The sequence below is a fragment of the Oxyura jamaicensis genome, chromosome 1, assembly GCF_011077185.1.
Source record: "Oxyura jamaicensis isolate SHBP4307 breed ruddy duck chromosome 1, BPBGC_Ojam_1.0, whole genome shotgun sequence".
Classification (NCBI taxonomy): Eukaryota; Metazoa; Chordata; class Aves; order Anseriformes; family Anatidae; genus Oxyura; species Oxyura jamaicensis.
Genome location: NC_048893.1, coordinates 79674935 through 79697913, shown reverse-complemented (window position 1 = coordinate 79697913; position 22979 = coordinate 79674935). Strand labels below are relative to the sequence as shown.

Genomic DNA, 22979 nt, shown 5'->3' with positions numbered 1-22979 from the left:
TCCAAAACGTAGTACTATAGAAGCTATGATGAAGAAAATTCACTCCATCCCAGCCAAAACCAGTACAAGAGAAAGCCAAAAAAAAAAAAAAAAGAAAAAGAAAAAACACAGGATTTAAAATTATGAGCTTCTCATATTCTGAGGGAGTGTTATGCAGGACAAGTATAGATCCTGGTTCTTTACTTCACTTCTCAGTACACGGGTAGAAAAGGTTATTTTTCTGAGTTAAAAAGTAGAACGGCATCCAGTGAATTGCTGAGGGTATTCCACTACCATGAACATGATGCTTCAGGAATGAAGCAATTTTCCAAAAGCAGGGACATCTTTTTCCAGACGTGATATTCATGTTGACATGGTTCAACAGCCATAATGACTGTGGGGACGTATCCTGTCTGTGTGGCCTTGCTTTATTAATCTGTACACAGATAGAAGTAAGGGAAGATGACCGCCTTAGCTGTTGCAGAATGCTTTTTTTTTTTTTTTTTTTACTTGATGCTGTCAATTATTTTTTGTCTAAAATAAATACCTTTTCTAGTTATACAGACCTTTTACAGGTTGACAAAGCTGTGTACCATTAATTGCAGCCCAGCATAATGACATCAAAGTCAGAGTGAAACAGCTGAAACACAGTGAGACAGAGCCAGGAAATGAGATAACATCAAGAACAGAGAGGCTGCCAACACCAGTGCAGTTTCTCAAGTATGACACAAACAGCTGAATGGGACTGCTGCCTGTTTTAATGACTAAACCTTGCTCCTCAACCTGTTTTCCTTACAGTTTGTGTACTAGAGTTTTTCTGTGTTCCGGTGTGTATATCATATCTGAACTGAACTCCAATGAAGAGGTTTTACCTTGCTAGGCAGCTGAACTCTACCACAGCCACTCAGAAGAGGAGGGAAAGAAGAAAAGGAAAGAAACAACTCACAGTTTGAGATAAGAATAATTTAATTGAAGGAAAATAATTATTAAGGGAAAATTATTATTAATTAAATAGTTTAACTAAAGGGAAAAGGAAAAGAGGAAAAGGGAAAACAAAACAAAACAACACACACACACACAAACAAAAACAACAACAACAAAAACAAGCAAAGGCCATGTGGACGTGCAGAGTAAATAAATTAATATCTACTTCCCACCACCGAGTGATGCTTGACCACGTCCTTGAAGCAGGGCCTCAACACATGTAGCTGTTGTTCAGGAGGACAGACATTTTCACAACAAGATCCCACCCCTCCCCTCTTCTTCCTTTTTCCACCTTTTATTGCTGAGTGTGACTTCATATAGTATGGAATATCCCTTGGTTTCATTTAGGTCAGCTGCCCTGGTGATGTTACCTCCTCACCTCTTGCCCACCCCCAGCCAGCTGGCTCTGGGGGGTTAGAGGAAGTCCCAATGCTGTGTCAGTATTGCTCAGCAGTAGACACAACACTGGTAAAATACCAATGTTGTTCTAGCTACAAGTGCAGAGCACAGCACTGTATGGGCTGCTGCAGGGAAAGTGAACTCCATCCCAGACAGACCCAATACGTTCATCAGCCTAAGATTTCAATACAAAGGTTAGTTCCATATACAGGGGAAACGAGATTTTCTTACAGCCTGGTGCACTTCTATTGTTCATTGCAGTACCCTAGAATAAAGATACAGTAATTACTAGCAACCTTGTTCAATGACCTGTCCAGCTTAGCTCTTAGTCCTCTTGTAGGAAGTGGCCTCTTTGTGCAGCCTCTCTGTCTCTGCTCACAATGCTGAGCAAAGATTTTTCTGAGGAGAAAAAAGATTTTGTGTCCAATTAGACTGGGCAGCAAAAGCAACTGTCAATAGTTTCTTCCCAGCCTGGAGAACTGAGTGAGACTGAGATTTAAAGAAAATCACAGAAAATCATACAATCAGAAAATCAGAGAAAATCAGAGAAAATCATACAATACAAATTGTGGGATTGAGATCCTATGGTTTTCTGGGGAGTCGGGAAAGGAGCACCATCCATAAGAAGAGGAAAAATTACATCCCATGTCTACATATGTCCTCATGGAATTTCTTTCCTCCAGCATTCAAGTGACATAGAAGGGTGTACTGGGTCTGACTGAGATGGAGTTAGTTTTCTTTTAGCAGCCTGTAAGGTGCTGTGTTTCAGTTTTGTGACTTGTTGTTGATAACACACCAGTGTTTTAGCTGCTGCTCGGCAGTCCTTGGACAGTGTTGAGACTTTCTCTTTTTCCTGCTCACCCCCTGCGATAAATAGGTTGAAGAAGTTGAGAGGGAAGGCAAGCAGAACACCTGACTCAAACTTATCATATGAATATTGCATGTCATATAAAGTCATCCTCAGCAACGAAAACTAAGGGGAAGGGGACTTTGGGAAGGTAGCTCAGACTGGCTGGTAGTTGGTCTGTTTGTGGGAAGTGGTGAGCGATGCTTTTACATTATTTATTTGTTGCTTTATTTTCCCATTCCTCTTTTCTTTGCTTATTCAACTATCTTATCTCAACCCATGACTTTTTTTCACTTGCTTTTCCTATTCTCTCCCCATTGTGCTGGAGTGAGGGGTAAGTGAGCAGGTGACTGTGGTGCTTAGCTGCCAGCTGGGGTCAACCCACCACAAAGTGAGAAAGAAAAACCTCCAAAGTCCCTCTGCTGTTCACACAGTCAGGCTTTCACACAGCTCTTACATGTTCCAGTATTCAAGGGTGTACACATACAGATACATAGACCCTGCCAGCTGTGGAGGATTCATGTCTTTTGAAATTGCATGTGAGTATCATTCCTTACTGTTCCCTGCCAGTCCACCACTGTCATATTTCACACTCCTTACCTACCTTGCCCATCCCCAACATGATTTGCCCATTATTCTGTCACACATCTCTGCCTGTATTATGTGCTGCTGATGCCACAATTACTCCCTGGAAGGCCTTTTATCACAATACCCCCACTCCTCATGGTTGTTCCATCCTTCTTAAACTAACAGACAGAAACATCAGAATGGGAAAATACATAACTCAACTAACTTTTCCCCAAGAGTGACTTATTATTTCCCCATGTACTGGTACAAGTTACCTGGGGTGAAGGAAGCCAAGTAGCAGCCAGCGGTTTATTAACTGGAAGTGGCAAGGCAATTAACAAGAAGGCATGTGACTCAGCTACGTGTTTTTGGTACACCGTGTCAAGGTACACTGTGAGTCAGGTGATAAAGTGATGGTCATATACGTCCACAGCACGGTCTTGTACTTGATAGGGGAAACTCTCCTCTGGAAGCTCAAAGGCAGGCTTGGCTGCCGTGACCATGAAATGGTGGAGGTCAAGATCCTTAGAACAGCAAGCTCACTATTCTAGACTGCGGGAGAGCAGGCTTTGGCCTCTTCAGGGATCTGCTTGGTAGAGTACCATGGTACAAAGCCCTGGAGGGAAGATAGGCCCAGGAAAGCTGGTTAATATTCAAGGATCACCTCCTCCAACATCAGAAACAATGCATCCCAACAAAGAGGAAGCCAGGTAAAAACACCAGGTGGTCTGTCTGGATGAACAAGGAGCTTCTGGACAAACTCAAACACAAAAAAAAAGGAAGTACACAGAGGAAGGAAGCAAGGACAGGTTGCTTGGGAAGAATACAGAGAAATTGAATTGTCCAAGCAGCCAGGGATGAGGTTAGGAAAGTGGCATTCCTTAGGGATCGATACTGGGACCAGTGATGTTTAACATCTTTGTCAGTGACATGGACAGTGAAATTGAGTGCATCCACAGCAATCTTGCAGTTGACAGCAAGCTGTGCGGTGCAGTTGACATGCTGGAGGGAAGGGATGCCATCGAGCAAGACATTGACAGGGCTGAGAGGTGGGCCCATGCAAACTTTTGTAAGTTCAATGAGTGTATTACATGGCAAGACTTTGGTAGCAAGGGGGTTGCAGGGGTGGCCTCTGTGAGAAGAGTCTGGAAGCGTCCCCACATTAGATAAGAGCCATATTCATTTGTTTGCAGAAGGGACCCGCTGCTGGCCAGATCTTAGCCAATAAGTGATGTTGGTTGTGCATCTGTGAGAGCATATTTAAGTAAGGGGAAAAAAATATGTTGCACAATAGCAACTGGTAGAGAGGAGTGAGAAACGGAACTGCAGACATCAAGGTGAGTGAAGAAGGAGGTGAAAGAGGTGCTCCAGGTGCTAAAGCAGAAGTTCCCTTGTGGCCTGTGGAGAGGACCATGGTGGAGAAGGCTGTGTACCCCTGCAGCCCATGGTGTACCATGGCAGAGCAGACCTCCATGCTGCAGCCCATGGAGGAGCCCACAGTGGAGCAGGTGTATGTGGCCTGGAGGAGGCTGCAGCCTATGGAGAGTCCCCTCTGGAGTAGACTCCCAGATGGACCTGTAGTCTGTGGAGAGGTGCCCATGCAATAGCAGGTCATCTGGGGGGAGCTACCACCCATGGGGGACCCATGCAGGAGCAGTTTGATCCTGACAGATGGACCCTGTGGTATGGACTTATACTGGAGCAGTTCTTGAAGAACTGCAGTTTTTCGGAAGCCCATGTAAGATCAGCTTAGGAAGCATGGCATGCCGTGGGAGTGACCTGACATTGAAATGGGGGCAGAGAGTGACCATGAAAGAATGGCAAAGACAAAGTGACAGTAACCCTTATTCCCTGTTCCCCTGCACCACTTGGCAGTGAGGAGGTAGAAGGAGTTGATGGGGCAGGAAGATGTTTTTAGTTTGCTTTTATTTTTCATTGCTCTAGCTTTCTATCTATAGATAATAAATTACATTCATCTCCTTTATGCTGTATCTGTTTTGCCTGCAACAGTAATTGGTGAGTGATCTCCCTGTCCTTATCTCAACCCTTGAGTCTTTTCCATTGTATTTTCTCCTCTGTTTACTTTGAGGAGGGGAAGTGAGAGCGTGGTTGTGGTGGAGTTTAGCTGCCCAGCAGGGTAAAACTACCACAATGAGGCCAAGTGCAATGCCTTGCACCTGAGTCAGGACAATCCCAAGCATAAATACAGTCTGGTTGGAGAATGGATTGAGAACAGCTCTGAGGAAAAGGACTTGGGGGTCGTGCTTGATGAGAAGCTCAACATGAGCTGACAACATGCATTTTTAAGCTAGAGAGCCAACTGTATCCTGGGCTGTATCAAAAGAGGAGTGGCCAGCAGGTCGAGGGAGGTGATTCTCACCTCTACTCTGCTCTTGTGAGATCCCACCTAGAGTACTGTGTTCAGCTCTGGAGCCCCAGCATAAGAAGGACATGGACCTGTTGGAGTGAGTCCAGAAGAGGGCCATGAAGATAATCAGAGGGCTAGAGCACTTCTCCTATGAAGACAGGCTGAGAGAGTTGGGGTTGTTCAGCCTGGAGAAGAGAAGGCTCTGGGGAGAATTACAGCAGCTGTCCAATACCTAAAGGGGGCCTACAAGAAAGCTGAAGAGGAATTTTTGCAAGGGTTGTGGTGATAGGACAAGGGATAATGGTTTTAAACTAAAAGAGGGTAGATTTAGATCAGATATAAGGAAGAAGTTCTTTACTATGAGTTTGGTGAGGCACTGGAACAAGTTGCCCATAGAAGTTGTGGGTACCCCATCCCTGCAAGTGTTTAAGGCCAGGTTGGATGGGACTTTGGGTTACCTGATCTAGTAGAAGGTGTCCCTGCCCCAGGAAGGGTTTGGAACTAGGATCTTTAAGGTCCTTTTCACCCCAAACCACTCTATAATTGTCTTGTCCTTTCCTTATTTCCACTCCAGGAAATTATTAGTTTAATTGCCTGCTCTTGCTTTTTTTCTTCATCTTTCTAGTTTGTAAATCTTCCATCTCTTTCCCCCTATCTTCATGTTTTCACACACTCTATTCTTTCCTTCTCTCTTCTGTCTCCTCCCCTCCATAGACTTCCTCACTTCTGTTATCCACTCTCTTATTCCTACTTTTTTGCACCCTTTTCCATGCCCTCTCACACCCATTTCCTACCTGATACCTAACTTTTTCTCTCATCTTTTTCTGTCCCTAAACACCTCTAGCCTATTACAGTAATCACGTCTCTCTGGAGAAATTGAACAGGGCTTAGAATGGTTTACACAGACACTTCCCTCAACTTACAGATTTTATTTCCACCCACTCTGCAGCTGATCCTTTCTGAAAACAAAGAGAACATAGCATAATTCTTCCCCAAGTAAGGTTCCACTCTCAAGACCTTCTTTACTGCCTGCACTAAGAACAAGATAAAAGCAACAGTGTGGCTCCTTCCTGGGCTGAACACAGAGATCCAGTTCCAGGCCTTAACCTGAAGCAGAAGCAAATATCAGTGTCTCTAACCATATGTTTCTTAGAGCTATACATCTCATCAGTGAATTATGGCATACAAGGACTTCTCTTTCTGTGCTGACCACGCAACTGGCTCTGATCAAGATATTCTCAATGAGAAAAATAAATCAAGGTCACAGCAGTTTTCAGAATATTTGGTGTTTGCAGCATTTTCTTTATTATTTATTATCTGTGTTTTTTTTATTGATTATTATGCATTTTTTTATTATTATGCATTTTTATTTATTGTGGTTCAAATTATTGTAATATCACCTGTAGGCTGTGAAGAGTTCACAGGCCCTGGGAAAAGACTGTTCTCCAAGGGGTGAGCCCATGCTTTAACTCCAGTGTTCCTCAAACCAGGAGAAGCACATGACAAGTCTCTCTGGGAATACCTTGTAGGAGTACCTTTCCTACTGCCAGATACAGAGGGTCTCTCTGAAAGCCTTTGCCAGTGAACATTAGAACAATTGTGCATATATTGGTCCACGGGACCTGCTAGGATGCAGCCTCAAATACTGAGGGAACCATCTGATGTCATTCCAACATTATTATCAAGTGTTTTGGAAGGTAGAAATCACAGGTTCCTGAGGGCTGGAAGAAAGCATATCTCACACCCATCTTCAAGAAGGGCAAGAAAAAGGATCCAAGGAACAGCAGACCAATCTGACTTACATTGATCTTGGAAAAGGTGATGGAACAAACCCTCCTGTGAACCACAGATATTTCTAAAGTTGTTAAGGTGATTGGTAGCTGTCCACATGGATTTGCAAAGGGTACATCATACTTGACCAGCCTTCTGCAGTGAGATAATTTGCTTGGTAAATGAAGGAGGAGCAGTAGATGTTGTTTATCTTGACTTTAGTAAAGCTTCTGACACTGTCTCCCATAACATCCTCAATCTGATGAAACACTAGCTAGATAAATGCAGTGAGGTGGACTGAAAACTGGCTGAACTGCTGAGCTCATGGGTTGTGACCAGTGGCACAAGGGTCATGCATATGATTAAGGGATTAGAGCATCTGACATATAAAGAGAGGCTAAGAAAGCTGGGATTGTTTAGCCGTAAGAACAGAAAGTTTACAAGGGTAAAACACACCAATTTGTATAAATACCTGATGGTGGGGACAGAATAAAGAAGACAGAAGTAGACTCTTGGTAACATCTATTGAAAGTACAAGAGGTGATGGGCACAAATGAAAATACAGGAAATTCCAATTAAACATAAGAAAAACTTAACCCTTGCCTTAAATATGATCAAGCACTGGAACAGGTTGCCCAGGGAGGACGTGCAGTCTTCATCTTCCATCTTCAGTTGGAACTATTCAAAATCTTAGTGGACAAGGCTTGTGCTTTTAGAAATGAAGTTGGACAAGATGATTTCCAGAGATCTCTTCTAACCTCAGTAATTCTGTGAAAACTGCTCAGCACATCCTTGAAACTACCCCCAAATTCTTCTCCTTCTTTTGTTGTCCCTGTCCTTTACATGAGTACTAAGGAGTTCATGTTCCAGAGTTGGTATTATCACATCCTGCAGCCCAGCTTTCTCAAGAGAAAGAACTGCAGCCTCTCTGCTGCTTGCCAGCTTCCCTTGTTGTAGCAGGCTTTGGTGCCTTTGCTCTTGGTTCCATTTATGCAGTGGGATATGCTCAAGGTACCTTAAAGTGCCACCTAGTGATTCCTCTTCCAAGGGTCTTGTCAGAACCTGTGGCACAAATCAGTGCACATAAAGTACTGATTTACACACCCAATCACTGCCCCTACTCAATGGACTCATTTAGAAACACCTTCCTCCCCATGAGACCCCTCTTGGCTACACCACAATTCCATCTCCCCCAAGATCCTATTTTGTAGCTCTGAGTCTTGCAGGGAGGAACAGAAGCCATTTTAGTTCATGTCCACCTGGGGAAATTGGAGAAAACCGGAGCAGCTGGTGGAGCTGGCTTCAACTGATACACCTAGTAAAGATGGACTGGCTGGTTGTTGGATGTGAGGGTTTGATCCACCATGGCTTGGAATATTATTGCTCAACACTGTGTGGCTACACCAGTGAATAACATGACTGGGCATAATCACCATTGTCAGCTTCTTTGCTTTCCTTTCCTCATAGGAAATGGTTCAACCTGAGGTTGGACATAGTCATGGACAGTGTCCTGGGCATATGGTTATTGTTAATCCATGTTATTTCTTCCCCTCCTATCCTGGGGGTTCTGCAAGCCCTCAGGTTCAGTGTGAATGTCAGCAGCATTGAATCCAGACTAGTGGTAACTGTGTGTTACACACCAGTAGAGGGGTGTCCAGGATTTCTTTTTTATTCTGGGACTAATCAAGCAATTGTTCACAGGAAATGTCAATCGAGGAAAAGCAGGGAGGAGAGAAAAAAAAAAGTTAAAAAGAAAAGAGAGAAAAAATGTTCTTTACTGCAGCTAGATAGTAGTTACAATCTGTTGACTCAATAAGGCCTTTCTCCAAATAATACAGATGCATGAACTATTGCTCTTACCTATGTCCTATGAGCCACCCCTCCAGTATCAGTTTTCCCCCAAATGCCCTCACTGCTCTTGAGCTGCATGGGGTTGAATCATATCTTCCCTGGCAGTTAGCATCAGGGGCATTCCTGCTGATTCATAGGTTGTTGTTATTCAATACTTGCATTCTTTGCTTCCCTTTCTCTCCGTCTGTGTGAGTCTGTGTGTCACTGGAGAACCATGGGGAAGGGGAAGACCACCATGGTCATGGTCAGACTTTGGTCAACCTGCACAATGCAGTTATTCAAGCTGTGACATACCCTTTGAGGGCACCCCAGCTCATTCTTGCTGGGCTATGCCATCATGAATCCTGCCCTTGCCTATTCAGCACCTGTCTTCAAATACAGCCTCCCCAAAGAACAAGCAGGATCCATTGTGGTATGTAGGAAGCCTACTAGGCCTGTCAGAAGCAGAGAACTGTCTGAGATTGATAGCACAAAGGAAGTGCAGAGAAGACAGAACTGAGGCTACTCTGCAGGAATAGAGCCATTGCCTGAGTATGGTGAGGTGGAATCACCAATGGTGGAAAGCCCAAAGGCCAGCTGGAGTTGAAGCTAGTGAGGAATGTAGAAAGCAATATTATCCTGTTTTTGGCTGGAATAGAGTTAATTTTATTCATAGTAGTTGATGTGGTGATGTGTTTTTGTTTTAAGAGAAAAATAATGTTGATAACACACCAATGTTCTTGCTGTTGCTGAGCAGTGCTTACAGAGAGTCAAGGACTCTTCTGCTTCTCATGCTGCCCTGTCTGCAAGGAGGCTGGGGGTGCACAACAAACTGGGAGGGGATTGAACCAGGACAGCTGACCCAAACTAACCAAAGGGTATTCCATACCATATGACATCATGCTTAACAATAAAACTGAGGGGAGCTGGCTGGGGGGAGTGCCATTGCTTGGGGACTTTCTGGGCATCAGTTGGCTGGTGGTAAGTAATTAAATTGTGCATCACTTTATAATTATTGTTGTTGTTCTTATCTTTATTTTCTTTCTTACTAAGCCATCCTTATCTCAACCTGTGAGTTCTTGCACTTTTACCTTTATTATTATTATTATTATTATTATTATTCTCTTCCCTGTCCCACTGTGGGGAGGAGAGAGGGATGTGCAGGTGAGTAAATAGCTTTAAGATGCTTAGCTACATGCTGGGTTAAACCACAATATCAAGGCTTTCTGTGAATACATTAGCAGTACAAGGGAGACTAAGAAAAAGCAGACCTCTCCTAAACGGGGTAGGGGGCCTAGTGACAAAGGACACAGAGGACTTTCTGAAATAGGCAGTGCCTTCCTTGCCTTGGTATTTACTTCTGTAAGGTCTGTCCTTAAGCCTTAGAAGCTGTCCTTAATCCTGTCCCTGAATTTAGTCACAAAATCTGGCAACGTGGAGGATTACCCACAGTAGAGCAAGACTACACTGGAGACCAAAAGGCAAGCTAGATATACACCAGTGCATGGGTCCACCTGGGACATGTCCAAAGGTGCTAAGGGGGCTGATCAAAGTCATTGTGAAGCTGCTGTCATCCTTGAGTAGTCATACTGATCAGGTGAGGTTCCTTATGATTTGAAGAGCCATATAGTACGTCCTCCATCTCCCCCAAAACCAAGAAAGAACATCCAGACAACTATCAGCATAATCTCACCCCCTTAGAATAACATAGAGCAAATCCTCATGGAAGCTACTTCCAGCTATATGAGCTGTTTCACTTGGATGAGCAGAGAGCAGTGAGTGTTCTGGACTTGAGCATTTTTACCACAGTGTCCCATAGAAACCTTGTAGACAAGCAGTTGAGCTACAGTTTGGCTAAGTGAAAGATGACATAGGTGAAGAACTGTCTAGACTTGATATGGGGACAATACTGTTTAATGCCTTCTTTTTATTTTATTTTTTAATTTTTGACAGCAATTCAAGAGACATGCACTTTATTTGGTTCTGCACCAGGGCTGCTGTGTTTGGTTTTGGGCTCCTCAGTGGAAGAAAGACATGGACATCCCAAATGAAGTTCAGGAGAGATCCACTAGGATCATTTGGGGGAGTGGAATGTGTGATATGCAAGGAGAATTTGAGAGAACCAGACTAGTTATTTAGAGAAAGAGAGTTTAAGAGGGTGTGTGACCTGGTCTCATTGCTGTCATCAGGTACTTCATGGGTGGCTGGTTGTTAGTGGCCCCCTTTGGATGTAGGTACTGGTGCCAACACTGTTTATTGTTATTAACAACCTGGACTGTGGGATGGAGTGCCCCACCGGAAGTTCATGGATGATATCAAATGGGTGGGAAGGTGATCCATACACTGGAGTGAAGGGCTGCCATGTAGAGAGGCCTCAACAGACTGGAGAAATGGGCTGACAGAATTTTCTGAGGTTAACTAAGTACAAATGAAAGAAATACTGTAGTTAGGGTGGAATAAACCCATTCAACAGTACAGATTGGAAACAGTACAGATTCGAAAGCATCTTTGCGGAAGAGAACATGAGAAATCTCATAAACAAGTTGAACATGACTCAACAGTAAACCCTTGTGATGAAGAAGCCAGAGCATGTATCAGGTGGTATTAACAAAAGTGTAGCGAGTGAGTCAAGGAAGATAAACTACTCTACTCTATTAGGTGTTTGTGAGACTGCATCTGGAATTGGACTACTGTTCTAAGTTTTGGGCTTCCCAGCAGAAGAAAGAAAATGATATGCCAGTGCAAGTCCAATGGCATGCCCTCAAGATAATTTGGGGGCTGCAACATTTGTGCTTTCCTGGCTTCACTAAATTGTAGACTTGGTCTCTGATGACCATCTCTATCCTTCTTGAGAGGTCTAGGAAGTACCTTAATCTACAGTATATATCAAGAGTGTATACATATAAATTGATGCACTTGAACAAGTATCAGAAGACAAAGAACTGAAGGCACATTTATTTTTGCTCCTCTGAAGATAAGGAAGAGCATATTGTCTAGTGAAAAAAAACAGCATTGCTCTAATGCCTATAAACATAAGGAGCCAGAACACTTCTGTTTCCCAGCCTGGCAGAGTGATGTATCACACTGCCCTTGCAGTACTGCAGAGACATAATCCCTGAGCCATCTGCTTGAGGCTATCTGCTTGTTTCTTAACTGCCCTAAGTGTACTCTGCATTCAGCAGCGTTCTACTCTGTCTCCTACATGCTTTGTCCTCAAATGATACTGTATGTTCTCCTAGGGTTCTTTTAACACCTATGCTTTTTTTCTTGGTCTCTTTGAGTCTACTCTCTGCTCTGTTTGCATTCTTTCTGTTTTTGTTCTTTTTGTTTGTTTGTTTGTTTTCACCTCTCCAAGGACACTGTATGCTGTGTCTTCCTTGGCTACTTTTATCCATCTTTCTGAATCTACTCTCTGTTGTTCTTCACATTTACAGGCTTTATGCTATTTTCTTACCTTTTTCCGAGGCTTCACTGAAATTCTTTCAGGCTCTGTATTCTCTGGGACTCTTTCAACCTTTCCATTTCTTCTCTGGCTTTTCAAACTTGCTATGGCTCCTTTTCAGGCTTTTGGTCTCTTCCTTCCTCTCTGTAAGATGACTGGAGCACTTTCAAGCTTACTGCAGTTTTTTTTTTTTTTTTTTTTTTTTTTCCTTTCAATTCCCTGAGGTTAATCTGGGTTTTCTGGGTCTGCTTCAGGCTGTTTTCAAGGTTCTTGGAATCTCAGCAACTACTCTTCTCCAGGAAGAAAGCCAGCTTCTTTCTTCTCTACTCCAAAGCTATTATTCTCTGTCACTCTTTTAGCCTCTGTTCTTTCTTAGCAGCTGCAGGGGTACTATGTGTTCCCCAAGTGCACTTTCATAATCTCTGCTGCTTTCTTGTTATATATGAGGTCTGTGGTATATTCCCCATAGTTCTTTCAAGTGTTCAACTATTTTTTTTCTGCTTCTTTGAGGCTACTCTGTACTCTCTGAGACTTTTACAGAACTTGACTCATTTTATTCTTCTTTGATGCTACTCTTTTGGGGCACTATCAAACTTTCTGCCTTTTTACATTTTTGTGTGTGTGTCTTCTCTGAGGTCACCTTTGGCACTGCAGGGTGCTTTGAGGGTCCTTTAATCTCTCTAATACTTTACTATCTCTGAGGCTCTTTATTCTTGGGGATGGGAGGTGAGGAGAGGTGTCCTTTGGCTTGTTATTTTCTTTCATGGCCTCTCTGACACTGCAACAATTTATTCCCTCCAGCACTGGCAGCCTTTCTTCCCTTCCTTTAGGCTACTTTATTTTCTCTGAATTTCTTTCACACTCTCTGTTCCTTTGTTGGCTTCTGCTTGGTTCCACTGTTTTGTCCGAGGATCTTTCACACCATCTTCTACTTTGCAGTAGACATTTGGAGGACTATTCTGTGATCTTCATCTGTCCTAGTGTTTCATCAGTTTTCATTTGTAGGTGTTTTACAAATGTCTAAATCTTTCTACTACCTTGTCCTCTCTTAGGCTACTCTGTATCCTCTCGGACACTTACACATTCTTTTCTATATTGCAAGGCTTTCAGAAACAGTTCTCTGATCTTTGTGGATCTTTCAGACCTATTTTTCTTTTATTAGAACATTCTATTGAAGGAAGATGAAAGAGGACAAGAGAGAGAGACATTATATTCTCAGAGATGCAACAGCTTGAAGAGCTCTGGATCTCAGTGGGGATGTAGGCAGAATCTGTCCCTAATAGAATGGTAACTGAAACCTCTGGAGAAGACAAAGAAAGCTGGTGACCTCTGGCACCAAGAGGAAGGCTCTTGCTCCACCTAAAGGCTTACAGCTGCAAAATAGGTTCACTGCCCTCAAAACTGAGGAGGAGCTGGTTGTGCTTTCAAGTAAAGCAGCTGGACCAGCTCACTCTGAACCACCAGGAAGAAGTGGCAAGTAATAGCAGTGGGCAACTCCTTTCTGCAATGGACAGATACCAATCTCCTGATCTGGCCTGTCACCTAGAGAAGTTTACTGATTGCTTGGAGCCTGGATCTGGAACGCTGTTGCGATAATTTGTCCAACCCTGTGGCTATTACACCCTGCTATTCTTCCATGTGGGCACCAGTGATATTGTCAGGGCAACGTGGACAGTACTAAAAGTGACTACAGAGTGTAAGGGGCACTAGTCAAGGGCATGGGGGGGCAGGCATTGTTCTCCTCAAACCTGCTCTTGAGGGGAAAAATAATGTAAGGAAGAAGGCACTGACACTGTGTGTCAACAGTTGTTTGGGGAGCTGGTGTCAGCAACAACATTTTGATTTCTGTGACCACTGGACCCTGCCAGGGAATCAGTGTCTCCTTAGGAAAGATGGAATCCACCTGACTAAGTGGAACAAAGGTATCTTTACCAGTAGGATGACTGACCTGGTAATAAATGCTTTAAACTAGGAATGATAGTGGAGGGAGAGAGTCACCAGCAGCCCTATGAGGAAACGGTGGACAGGGCTGATGATCAAAGGGCACAGGGTGATGTGAATATAAAGGAATACAAAATCAACAAATCAAGGCTTAGGTGGGGTCACCTCAAGTATCTGCATATAAGCAAGGAAGTGGCTACAAGGCACCATTATGAGAAAACAAACATGCAAACAAACAAACAGACAAAAAACACACACCTGTTCTGGCAAATCAACACACCAATGTGCCTTTCTGAAGTGCCTGCACACTAATGCATGCTGTATAGAAAGTAAACACAAGGAATTAGAGGTGTGTGTGCAGTTGTAAGTCTACAATTACACAAGGTTCACAGAGAGCTGGTGGGATAGCTCATATGACTGGACTGTTGTAATGGAAGGGTACAGGCTCTTTAGGAAGGACAGGACAGGAAGACCAGGAGTTGCCTGGGTGAGAGAGCAGCTGGAGTGCATGGAGCTCTGCCCAAATGATAGAGGAACCAATAAGGAGATGTGCTCTACTGAGCCTCATACTAATCAACAAGGAAGGGGATTTGAATATCAAAGTCTGTAATGATCATGAGATGGAGGACTCCAGGATCCTGAGAGGATACTGCAAGGCAAAAAGCAAAATCATAACCCTGGACTTCAGGATAGTAAATTTTTACCTGTTGAGGGATATCTTTGGAGGAATCTCATGGGATATGGACCTGAGGAGTGGTCCAGTAAAACTGGTTCAATATTCAGATATCACCTTCTCCAAGCTCAAGAGTGGTCCTTTCCAATGAGCAGGAAATGAAGCCTCTTGACCTCAACCTGTGGACTGACTTCCTGGCTTGACCTTAGCCCTGTCTTATCACTATGAACAAGCCTGTCAATCACTGGACTTCATCTTAACCCTGACCTATTGATTGACTGAGGCCTAGTTTAGCCTCAGACTTGCATCATTATCATGAACTTTTATCATGGAACATCTAGTTCCAACCCCTTTGCCATGGGCAGGGACACCTCTCACTAAATCAGGTTGCTCAAAGCCCCATCCAACCTGGTCCTTGACCTCTGGGTCAGCATAAGGTTTGCAAAAGGAAAGTCAGGGCTGCAAAGGAAATCTTTTCTGATGATTATGGAATCCATGGAGTTAGGTTAGAATTGAAAATCAGACGAAGAAGACTGCAATAGTGACTCAATCAGGACTGCCAAAAGAAAAGCAATAGCTACAAATAAAAATCCTCTGAGGGAAACAAACTTTCTGGCACAATTGGGGTCCTACTCGAGCCTACAGGTTAGTGTAGACAGAAAGGAAAGCACAAAGCTATAGTTAGAGTGGGACTGAAAAAGGCCTGCTAATGAAGAAAGACAGGATCTGGAGAGAGGGGTCCTTGGCCCCTAAGACATTTAAGGTTTAAGAGAATACGGAGTGCTACATGTGCAGTGGGGCTAGCAAGGGACTGTACAAGATGATATAGACTATAATTAGAACTCATCTATGAACAGCTCTTGAGTCTATTCAAGGTATGGAGTCTTTGGACTGTGGAACTGTTTGGATTCTTGTTAGGGTTGACAGAAAAGAGAAAGCAAAGGACAGTTGGAGTGAAGTTGAGAAGGGTCTGCTAAAACCAAGTGAAAGCTGCAAAGAGAGTATTTCTCTGAAGACTGTTGCCTCTGAAGGGATAGAGCTGCCCTCAACACAGATACACTCTTGCTTTATCAGTCTTCCTCTTATATTACACTATTTTGTACCTTTTGTCTCTCTCTCTGAGCATATACCCTCCATTGTCTCTGTCCTAGGCACACGCCCCCTTTCTCCTGGTCTCACACTCTCCACATACAGAGCCTTTTCTACTTGAAAGTCCATTTCTCCTCCTCTCAGCCACATGGATTCCATACCAATTCCTCTTTCCCTCTCCATCCAGTTTTAATCTTCTCATTTGGACTGCATATACTTTCCAGCTCCAGAGTTCTCAAACCTCCCTTTCACCTCACATATTTTCCCCAACTCTAGCCAACTACAAATTCTAGTGTGTAAGTTGAGTGGAAGAAGACTAGAGCTGGAAGCTCTGGCTCCCTTCCAATCCTTGAATTGCAAGACACAATCATTTTTTCTCTCCAAGCTTCCATTCTACTAGCTTCTATTCTATCTTCCATTCACTTAACGTATAGATGCTCTAAACCATTCACTCCCTCTCTGTTCCTATATGGCTTCAAAATCTAGCCCTCTCCTGACCCCCTACATCTCCAGTTCAATGCACATACTGTCCAGCTCCAGCCCTTTATCTCAGCCACTATCCATCCAGTCACCAAAACTTCTATCTGTCCTTTCTTTATTCCTTTTAAGCCCCTGCCTGAATGTCTCACTGGTAACCCACCCATTCAAGCACCTACTATAGAATCACAGAAAAATTTATGTTGGGATGGATCTTCGTGAGTCATCTTCTGGATTACTTTTTTTTGGTACCCTTTTAACCTTAGTGGTTGTTGGGGGTGGGAGAGAAATGAGCTTCAAGAGGCACCTTTTAAAATATCCTTTATTTTGATATCATCCTAGTAAAAATCTTTCATATAAAGGCAAAAGTAGGTATTGCATAGAAGAAATACAGGTGCAAACATTACCTGAGGGGAATGGCATGTTGTTTCTTAGTGTCTGCTATCTACTGCACAACAGATGGCTAGCCTTTAGGCAAATAACTGCAGGTTTCCCACATGAGATACAGGATGAAGCTGCTTAACTCTATGGAAAGAAGTTACACCAGAATTATGTGTGTCCTATTCTGTGCTGCTCCCAAGAACCATCTGCTGGGAAAACACACTTTCCTTTCTTGCCTGTCCTATGCCTGACCAACACATTGCCCAGGAAAGACCATGAAGATCAGTTCTGCTTTCCTGTGCTTGCACCCTTCCTGTGTGTGTTTGTAGTTCATGTATTAATGGAAGTGTGGGGGAGGGACACAGGGGGACACAGGGTAAGAGAGCTGGCCTAACTTGACCATAGTCCAAGAACTCAATGAATACACAAGTCATCTCCTGTAATCTCTGAGATATTTATACGATTGTTTTTATAATCTCACATGTTACTTCACTATGGGCAGAGTGTGGTTTTTTGAATGCCTTCCACCTGGGCTTCCCATAACTAAAATTCTTGGTACCACCAAGAGGGAACAGAATTCACTTCCACAGCTTTCAAGTAGAGGTTCTTTAAGCAGTTCTCCCAACATGTCTCTGCTTAAGTGCTGATGCAGCTTCCAAAAATGAAGCACAGTGAGACAGCAGGTACACTACAATCTGAAGAAACACTCAGAGAAACAGTACTTTCACACATGAACTGTGCTTTCATGAATTATAGATACAGAGAGGTATGCACTTATACAAATCAATATTTGTGTATGCTAAAGATATTTTTACCCAGTATCAGTTTTTATTTAAAAACATGCGAAAAACTTGTAGCTAAATAACCAGAATGATGTTTAAGGAAAACACATAGACAGCCACCCACCAGCACAAGCATAAAAAAGTGCATACATACATGAGACAAAGCTCCCTTTGACCAGTTACAGGAAAGTCAGCGCCTTCTCTGACAAACTAATGGATACAGCCTCAAACTTTCCAAGGCTGTTTTTGTTGCCTGGAAAGTGGCATTACTTTTCTTCTCCTTTCAGGATATCTGTCATCTCCTCCCACATCAGTGAGTCAGCTAGAGACACAAATCAGCCCTGCTCTTGACTACCTTCCTGTAGGGTGGCTTCATGGAAATGAATACATGAAGCTTGTGTAACTACCTCAATTAATACCATGCCTAGAATGCCAAAAGTAGTCATTAAAAAAAGATTTCAGGATCTATGCCACTATCAGATCATGAAATGGAATGAAGCATTCTACAAAAATAAGTTTGGATGAAAGGCAAAATAGATGAGTTTGCAACTACACATTTCTTCTCAAGAGTTACTCATAAACATTTTTTTTACTTTCCTACTACTTTCACTAATATATTTTACTTTTTTTTTGTACAAAAACTGAATGCAGATTGAAATTTAAGTTGTGGCAGGTACCACTGTGTGACCAAAAAGGACAGATGTGATATACACTGCTCTTTTTGAACCCCAGAGAAAACTAGAGAAAGAAAAGCACTTTTTTTTTTTTTTTTGCTAGAGAAAGCAAAGTACCTCTGCTCAAAAGGAGAATGCAGTAGAGCCATCAGATGAAAATTGTCCTGTCTTTTCTTGCAAAAATGGGAACACATTTTAGCAACTTTGTATACAGTCTTATATGTAGCAGCACATACACTTGGAATCAGAGCCCCTTCTTCCATGTGGAACATCCATCTCCAGCGGGGCTCAGATGCTCCTGGTCCCAATTTTCATTAGAAATGGAAGTAAAACTGGATTCTGTTTCTGTGCTTTTCCTCTGCTCCTTCCTGGACTTTCGAAGGCAATCCAAATTAAATAGCTGAGCCCATGTGGTATTGTCTGCTTTAGGGGGAAACAAGAGCCCTGTGAAACTTTGGGCGTAATGCTCATGTGGGCAAGAACCAGGCTCTAAGAACAGTAACCTCCTTCATCACTACAACACCCCAATTTGTCTCCATATCCCACACATTCACACTCCTTCCTGTCATACCAATCTCATATGAAGTCTAAAAAGTGTCACATAGTCCACAAAAAATGCTATTGCTGCCATACTTACAGATGTAAGCAGGACCTACTGGGAAGATAAACAGGGGACTAATACCTCCCAGACAGGAAGTGGCCCAACAGTTATTTCAGCCCACCATGAGAAGACTGGCTGATTGATACAATGAAATTAATATATTTTAAGAGTTTAAAGTATAAATATTCAGACTGGACATTAGGAGAAATGTATTTACCAGAGTTTGATAAAGCACAGCTCTGAAAGGGGTACCAGAGGGGCACAAAAACTCCATCCTCAACAGTTTCTGAGACTCAGTCCAATAAAGTCACAGTCATACCCACCTCACACAGGTCACAGTCCCCTTTTGAGAGTGACATTGGATGAAGTAACCTATTAAGGTCCCTTCTAACTGCTGCTGATATAAAAATCAATATTCCTTTCAGACCTGAGTTGAGCCCTGACTGGAGTTAAATCACAGCATCTTCCAATAGCTGATCCTTTCCTTCTTCCTTCACAAAACTGTAAAACTGAGGAAAGACATCTGCAAAAAACTGGAACAAAGTGTAAATTGGGTTGGCCTGCAATGAAGCAGAGCTCAAACTAGAAAAAATATACGTTTGATTTTTCTAGCCAGAAAGTGTTGGTAAAAATATGCATTGCAGTGAACTCCAAACCACACCCTGTTGGATGGAACTGGCAATGTCCCAGCATGAACCAATTTTGTGCTGAAGGTGTGGCAATGTGACAATGCATATTGTCTCTGAGTGCTGTTTTGGAAACTGCCTGTTTCCTGCATCATCTGATCATCTGTAATCAAACTCATGTTCCTTGCTGTCCAGAGACACCCCCTCCAGCTCAGAGAGACAGCTGTACCTAAGGGAACCCCTCCAAGGAAGAACATGACGTGACAATATTGCAATCAAATTGCCATCCCCCTTTCTAATATCCAGTAGAACGCTATGCCTTGGGCAAACTTTTTGAAACAGACAGTTTCAATGCACAATACAGTTTGTGAAGGCTGCTGCCAACTGGCCAGCAGGTCAGACTGCAATCTTTCTCCTTCGTGCCAGGGAGCATTCACTTGCTTAGTCAGTATTTTTAGCTTTCAAAGTAGCATGACATCAAAACAAGCCAAGGAGGGTCATCAATTACAGAGCCAAAGATTGCTTTGGGTGGATAAAGACATTGAAATTTAGGCTCACAGGACTAGCGAGCTCCCCACAGACTTGAGAAAAGTTATGTCTTTATTTGCCTCCACCAACTGCCAACTTTGAAAAACATGTCCTCTGGAGATTGCACAGTGGTTCCTAAACTAATGTACAATAAATGTGTAAAAACAAAAACAGTAAGAAGCTATAAATCAGGCAACTAAATTCTAAGCTATATTCATTGCAATAGTCATCATCATCATTATCATAATAAAAAACTATACACCATCTGGTACAAGAAGCTGCAAAGCAAAGCAGCTCCAATTCTTAGGACTCTCTGTTAGAGTGGCTTTTCCGAGTCTTACAGTGAATTGGACATGAGGGTTAAAAACTTAATGGAAGACTTTGAAGATTTCTCCCTTAGAGTTGAACACACATCATTTTTGCACATATAGCAAGGATTAGTAGAGTGAAATATTTTCTTAAATTAAAGAAACATTCTTAGAACAGATCTATGATTTTGTGTAGAAAATCCATTTGTTTGGGGATCTTTCCCCTCTCTTTGGCAAATAAATGGCAAATGTGAAACAGACAGAAACATGAGTCAAATAACAAGCTGTGATAATAACTGTACAAGTAACAACAAAGTAGATCAGTCAGTGGGACGGATTCTCTTAGCGGGGCTTGGCTGATACTCTTTGTGGTCATTCCTTTTGTTCATTTTTATGATGAGACAGAAGGGTTGATGTGATAATGTCTCAGAGGCTTTAGGCATCATATTTTTTGCCAGTCCTGTGAATCTGCTGGAAGAGTGTCATGGAGAAGGCCATGCCAAGAATCTGAAGGAAAGCAAACAATGAAGGCTTCAGTACAGGAAGGTTACCAAAACTGAACTGTCAGTGTTCATGGTCCAAATGTAGTTTTGAAAGACATTCTACACTAGGCAGATTTCTCAAGCTTCAACAGTGATTAGTAAACCAGGATGTATATTGTTCAGGCACACAGCGATGTCTGAAGACATGTCAAATCACAGAGGAAGGCAAAAAGTTCTCAGGGCTCCTTGTCACATGCAAAAAAAATTTCTGAAACAACGCATGCAAGTCACTCTTCCTTTTTGCCCAAAAGTTTGTGCTTGATTAGCCGGATACCTGTGACTTAAACATCAGATTCTGACATTCTGTCCCAAAAGTATAGCTGTTAAGCAGGAGCCCCAAAACTATAGCAGATTATGATGATACTTCTGCATTTCCTTTTTTTTAAGCACATGTTAACCTACTCACTTCAGCAGCCATGATTTAACTTGTTTTGGCAATTTCCAGACAGAACTTCCCCATAAAATTTTAAAAATAACAGTTCCGTAAGAGACAAGGTAACAAACATCTAAACCTGGTAACTCTAAAGCAGTGCTCTGAAGTGAAAATGCAGATAAGTGAAACCTCACTGTAGCATGTCTTCTTTAACTGACTACTGACTTGCTTTCTGTCCAAGAAGATGGCCTCAAATGAGCTCATAAAAAAATCTGATATTTTTGAAAATACAGCCAAACCCAAAATCAGAGAACTGCTTTTCACACAGCAGAAACAAGAATGCTGACAGCAAATCAAAGCTATGTTGATATACATCATACCGGCATTACCTGCATTATAAGGATGCACATCCCAATCGAACCAAGGACATGCTTATTCTCATCAAACCAAGTCATAACTCTCTCATAACATCCCTGAAAGATGAAAATTGAATTCCCAAGGTTACATTTCTTTCACGTACATTCCCTCTATTTTCTACCTTCCACCCCTCCCTAAGACTTGACCTGAGCAAAGTAAGCCTTACCGTTTTCCACACTAATTCAGTAGAATTCCGTCCACAGTCTTGGGAGTTTTCTGTACAACATCGGTCTGGGACAGTGTTTTCTCCCAGCACTGGGTACCAATCCGTAAAGTCATTTACACCACAGCATTTCATCTATGGGAAAAGTAAAGGATAATAAATGAACTTAACTACACAATTTGTCAAATGTACACTATCACAAACTTTTACTTAGAATCACAGAACCATAGAATGGTTTCATTTGGAAAGAATCCTTAAAGTTCATCTAATTCCAACTTCCCTGTCATAGGTAGAGACATCTTCCACTAGATCATATTGCTTAAAGCTCCATCTAACCTGACTTTGAACACTTCCAATGATTGGGCATCCACTACTTCTCTGGGCAACATCTTCCAGTTTCTCACTACCCTGATAGTAAAGAATTTCTTCCTTATATCCAACCTAAATCTACCTTCTTTCAGTTTAAAACTATTACCTCTTGTCCTGCCACTACACACCCTGGTTAAAATCTTTTTCAGTCATTCTGATAAGCCAACTTTATATATTAGAAGGCCACAATAAGGTCTCCTCAATGTAATTTCTTCTCCAGGCCAACCCCGCCTCCCGCCCCAGCCCCCCCCAACTCTCTCAAGCTTTCTTCATAGGAGAGGTGCTCTAGCGCACTGATCATTTTCATGGCCTTCCTCGGGATCTGCTCTAACAGGCCACTGTCTTTCTTGTACTGGGACCCCAGAATTGGATTAACTACTCCTGGTAGTGTCTGATGGAAGCAGAGAAAGCATCACATCCCTCAACCTTCTGGCCACACTTCTTTTGATGCAGCCCAGGATATTATTGACTTTCTGGGCTGCAAGGGCACATTACTGGCTCATGTCCAATTTTTCAACCCCAGTACCCCCAAGTCCTTCTCTGTTGGGCTGCTCTCTAATAACCTAGTCTGTGATTAATTAATCACTCAGTCTGTGATGATGTTGAGGATTGTACTTGGCCCCACTGAACTTCGAAGGTTCCACATGGGACCACTCCTCAAGCCTGCCAAGGTCCTACTGGATAACATCCCTTCCCTCTAGTATATTAACTGCACAGCTTGGTGTCATCCACAAACTTGCTGAGGGTGCACTCAATCCCAATCCCTATGTCACTGATGAAGATATTTAATAGTATTGCTTCCAGCACAGACCCTTGAGGGACCTCGCTCATTACTAGTTTTCACTTGTA

At 42.6% G+C, this 22979-nt stretch overlaps 1 protein-coding gene and 1 long non-coding RNA gene across 4 annotated transcripts in view; both read right to left on the bottom strand.

Moving 5' to 3' along the window:
- Positions 1-12089: 12089 nt before the first annotated feature.
- LOC118158758 lies at positions 12090-15179 on the bottom strand. The gene is made up of 2 exons (XR_004746891.1): positions 14874-15179; positions 12090-14776 (listed from the first exon to the last, which is right to left on the bottom strand). It is a non-coding gene; the product is annotated as an uncharacterized LOC118158758 (long non-coding RNA).
- A 1500-nt stretch (positions 15180-16679) lies between these two features.
- TSPAN9 (tetraspanin 9) overlaps positions 16680-22979 on the bottom strand; it is a 182766-nt gene continuing 176466 nt past the window's right edge. For all 3 annotated transcript variants that reach the window (XM_035313333.1, XM_035313340.1, XM_035313325.1), the window contains 3 exons: positions 21765-21896; positions 21571-21654; positions 16680-20773 (listed from right to left, as the gene is read on the bottom strand). In XM_035313333.1, the coding sequence (XP_035169224.1) occupies positions 20702-20773; positions 21571-21654; positions 21765-21896 (288 nt within the window). In that variant the 3' untranslated portion in view covers positions 16680-20701. The remainder of the gene's footprint in view (positions 20774-21570; positions 21655-21764; positions 21897-22979) is intronic.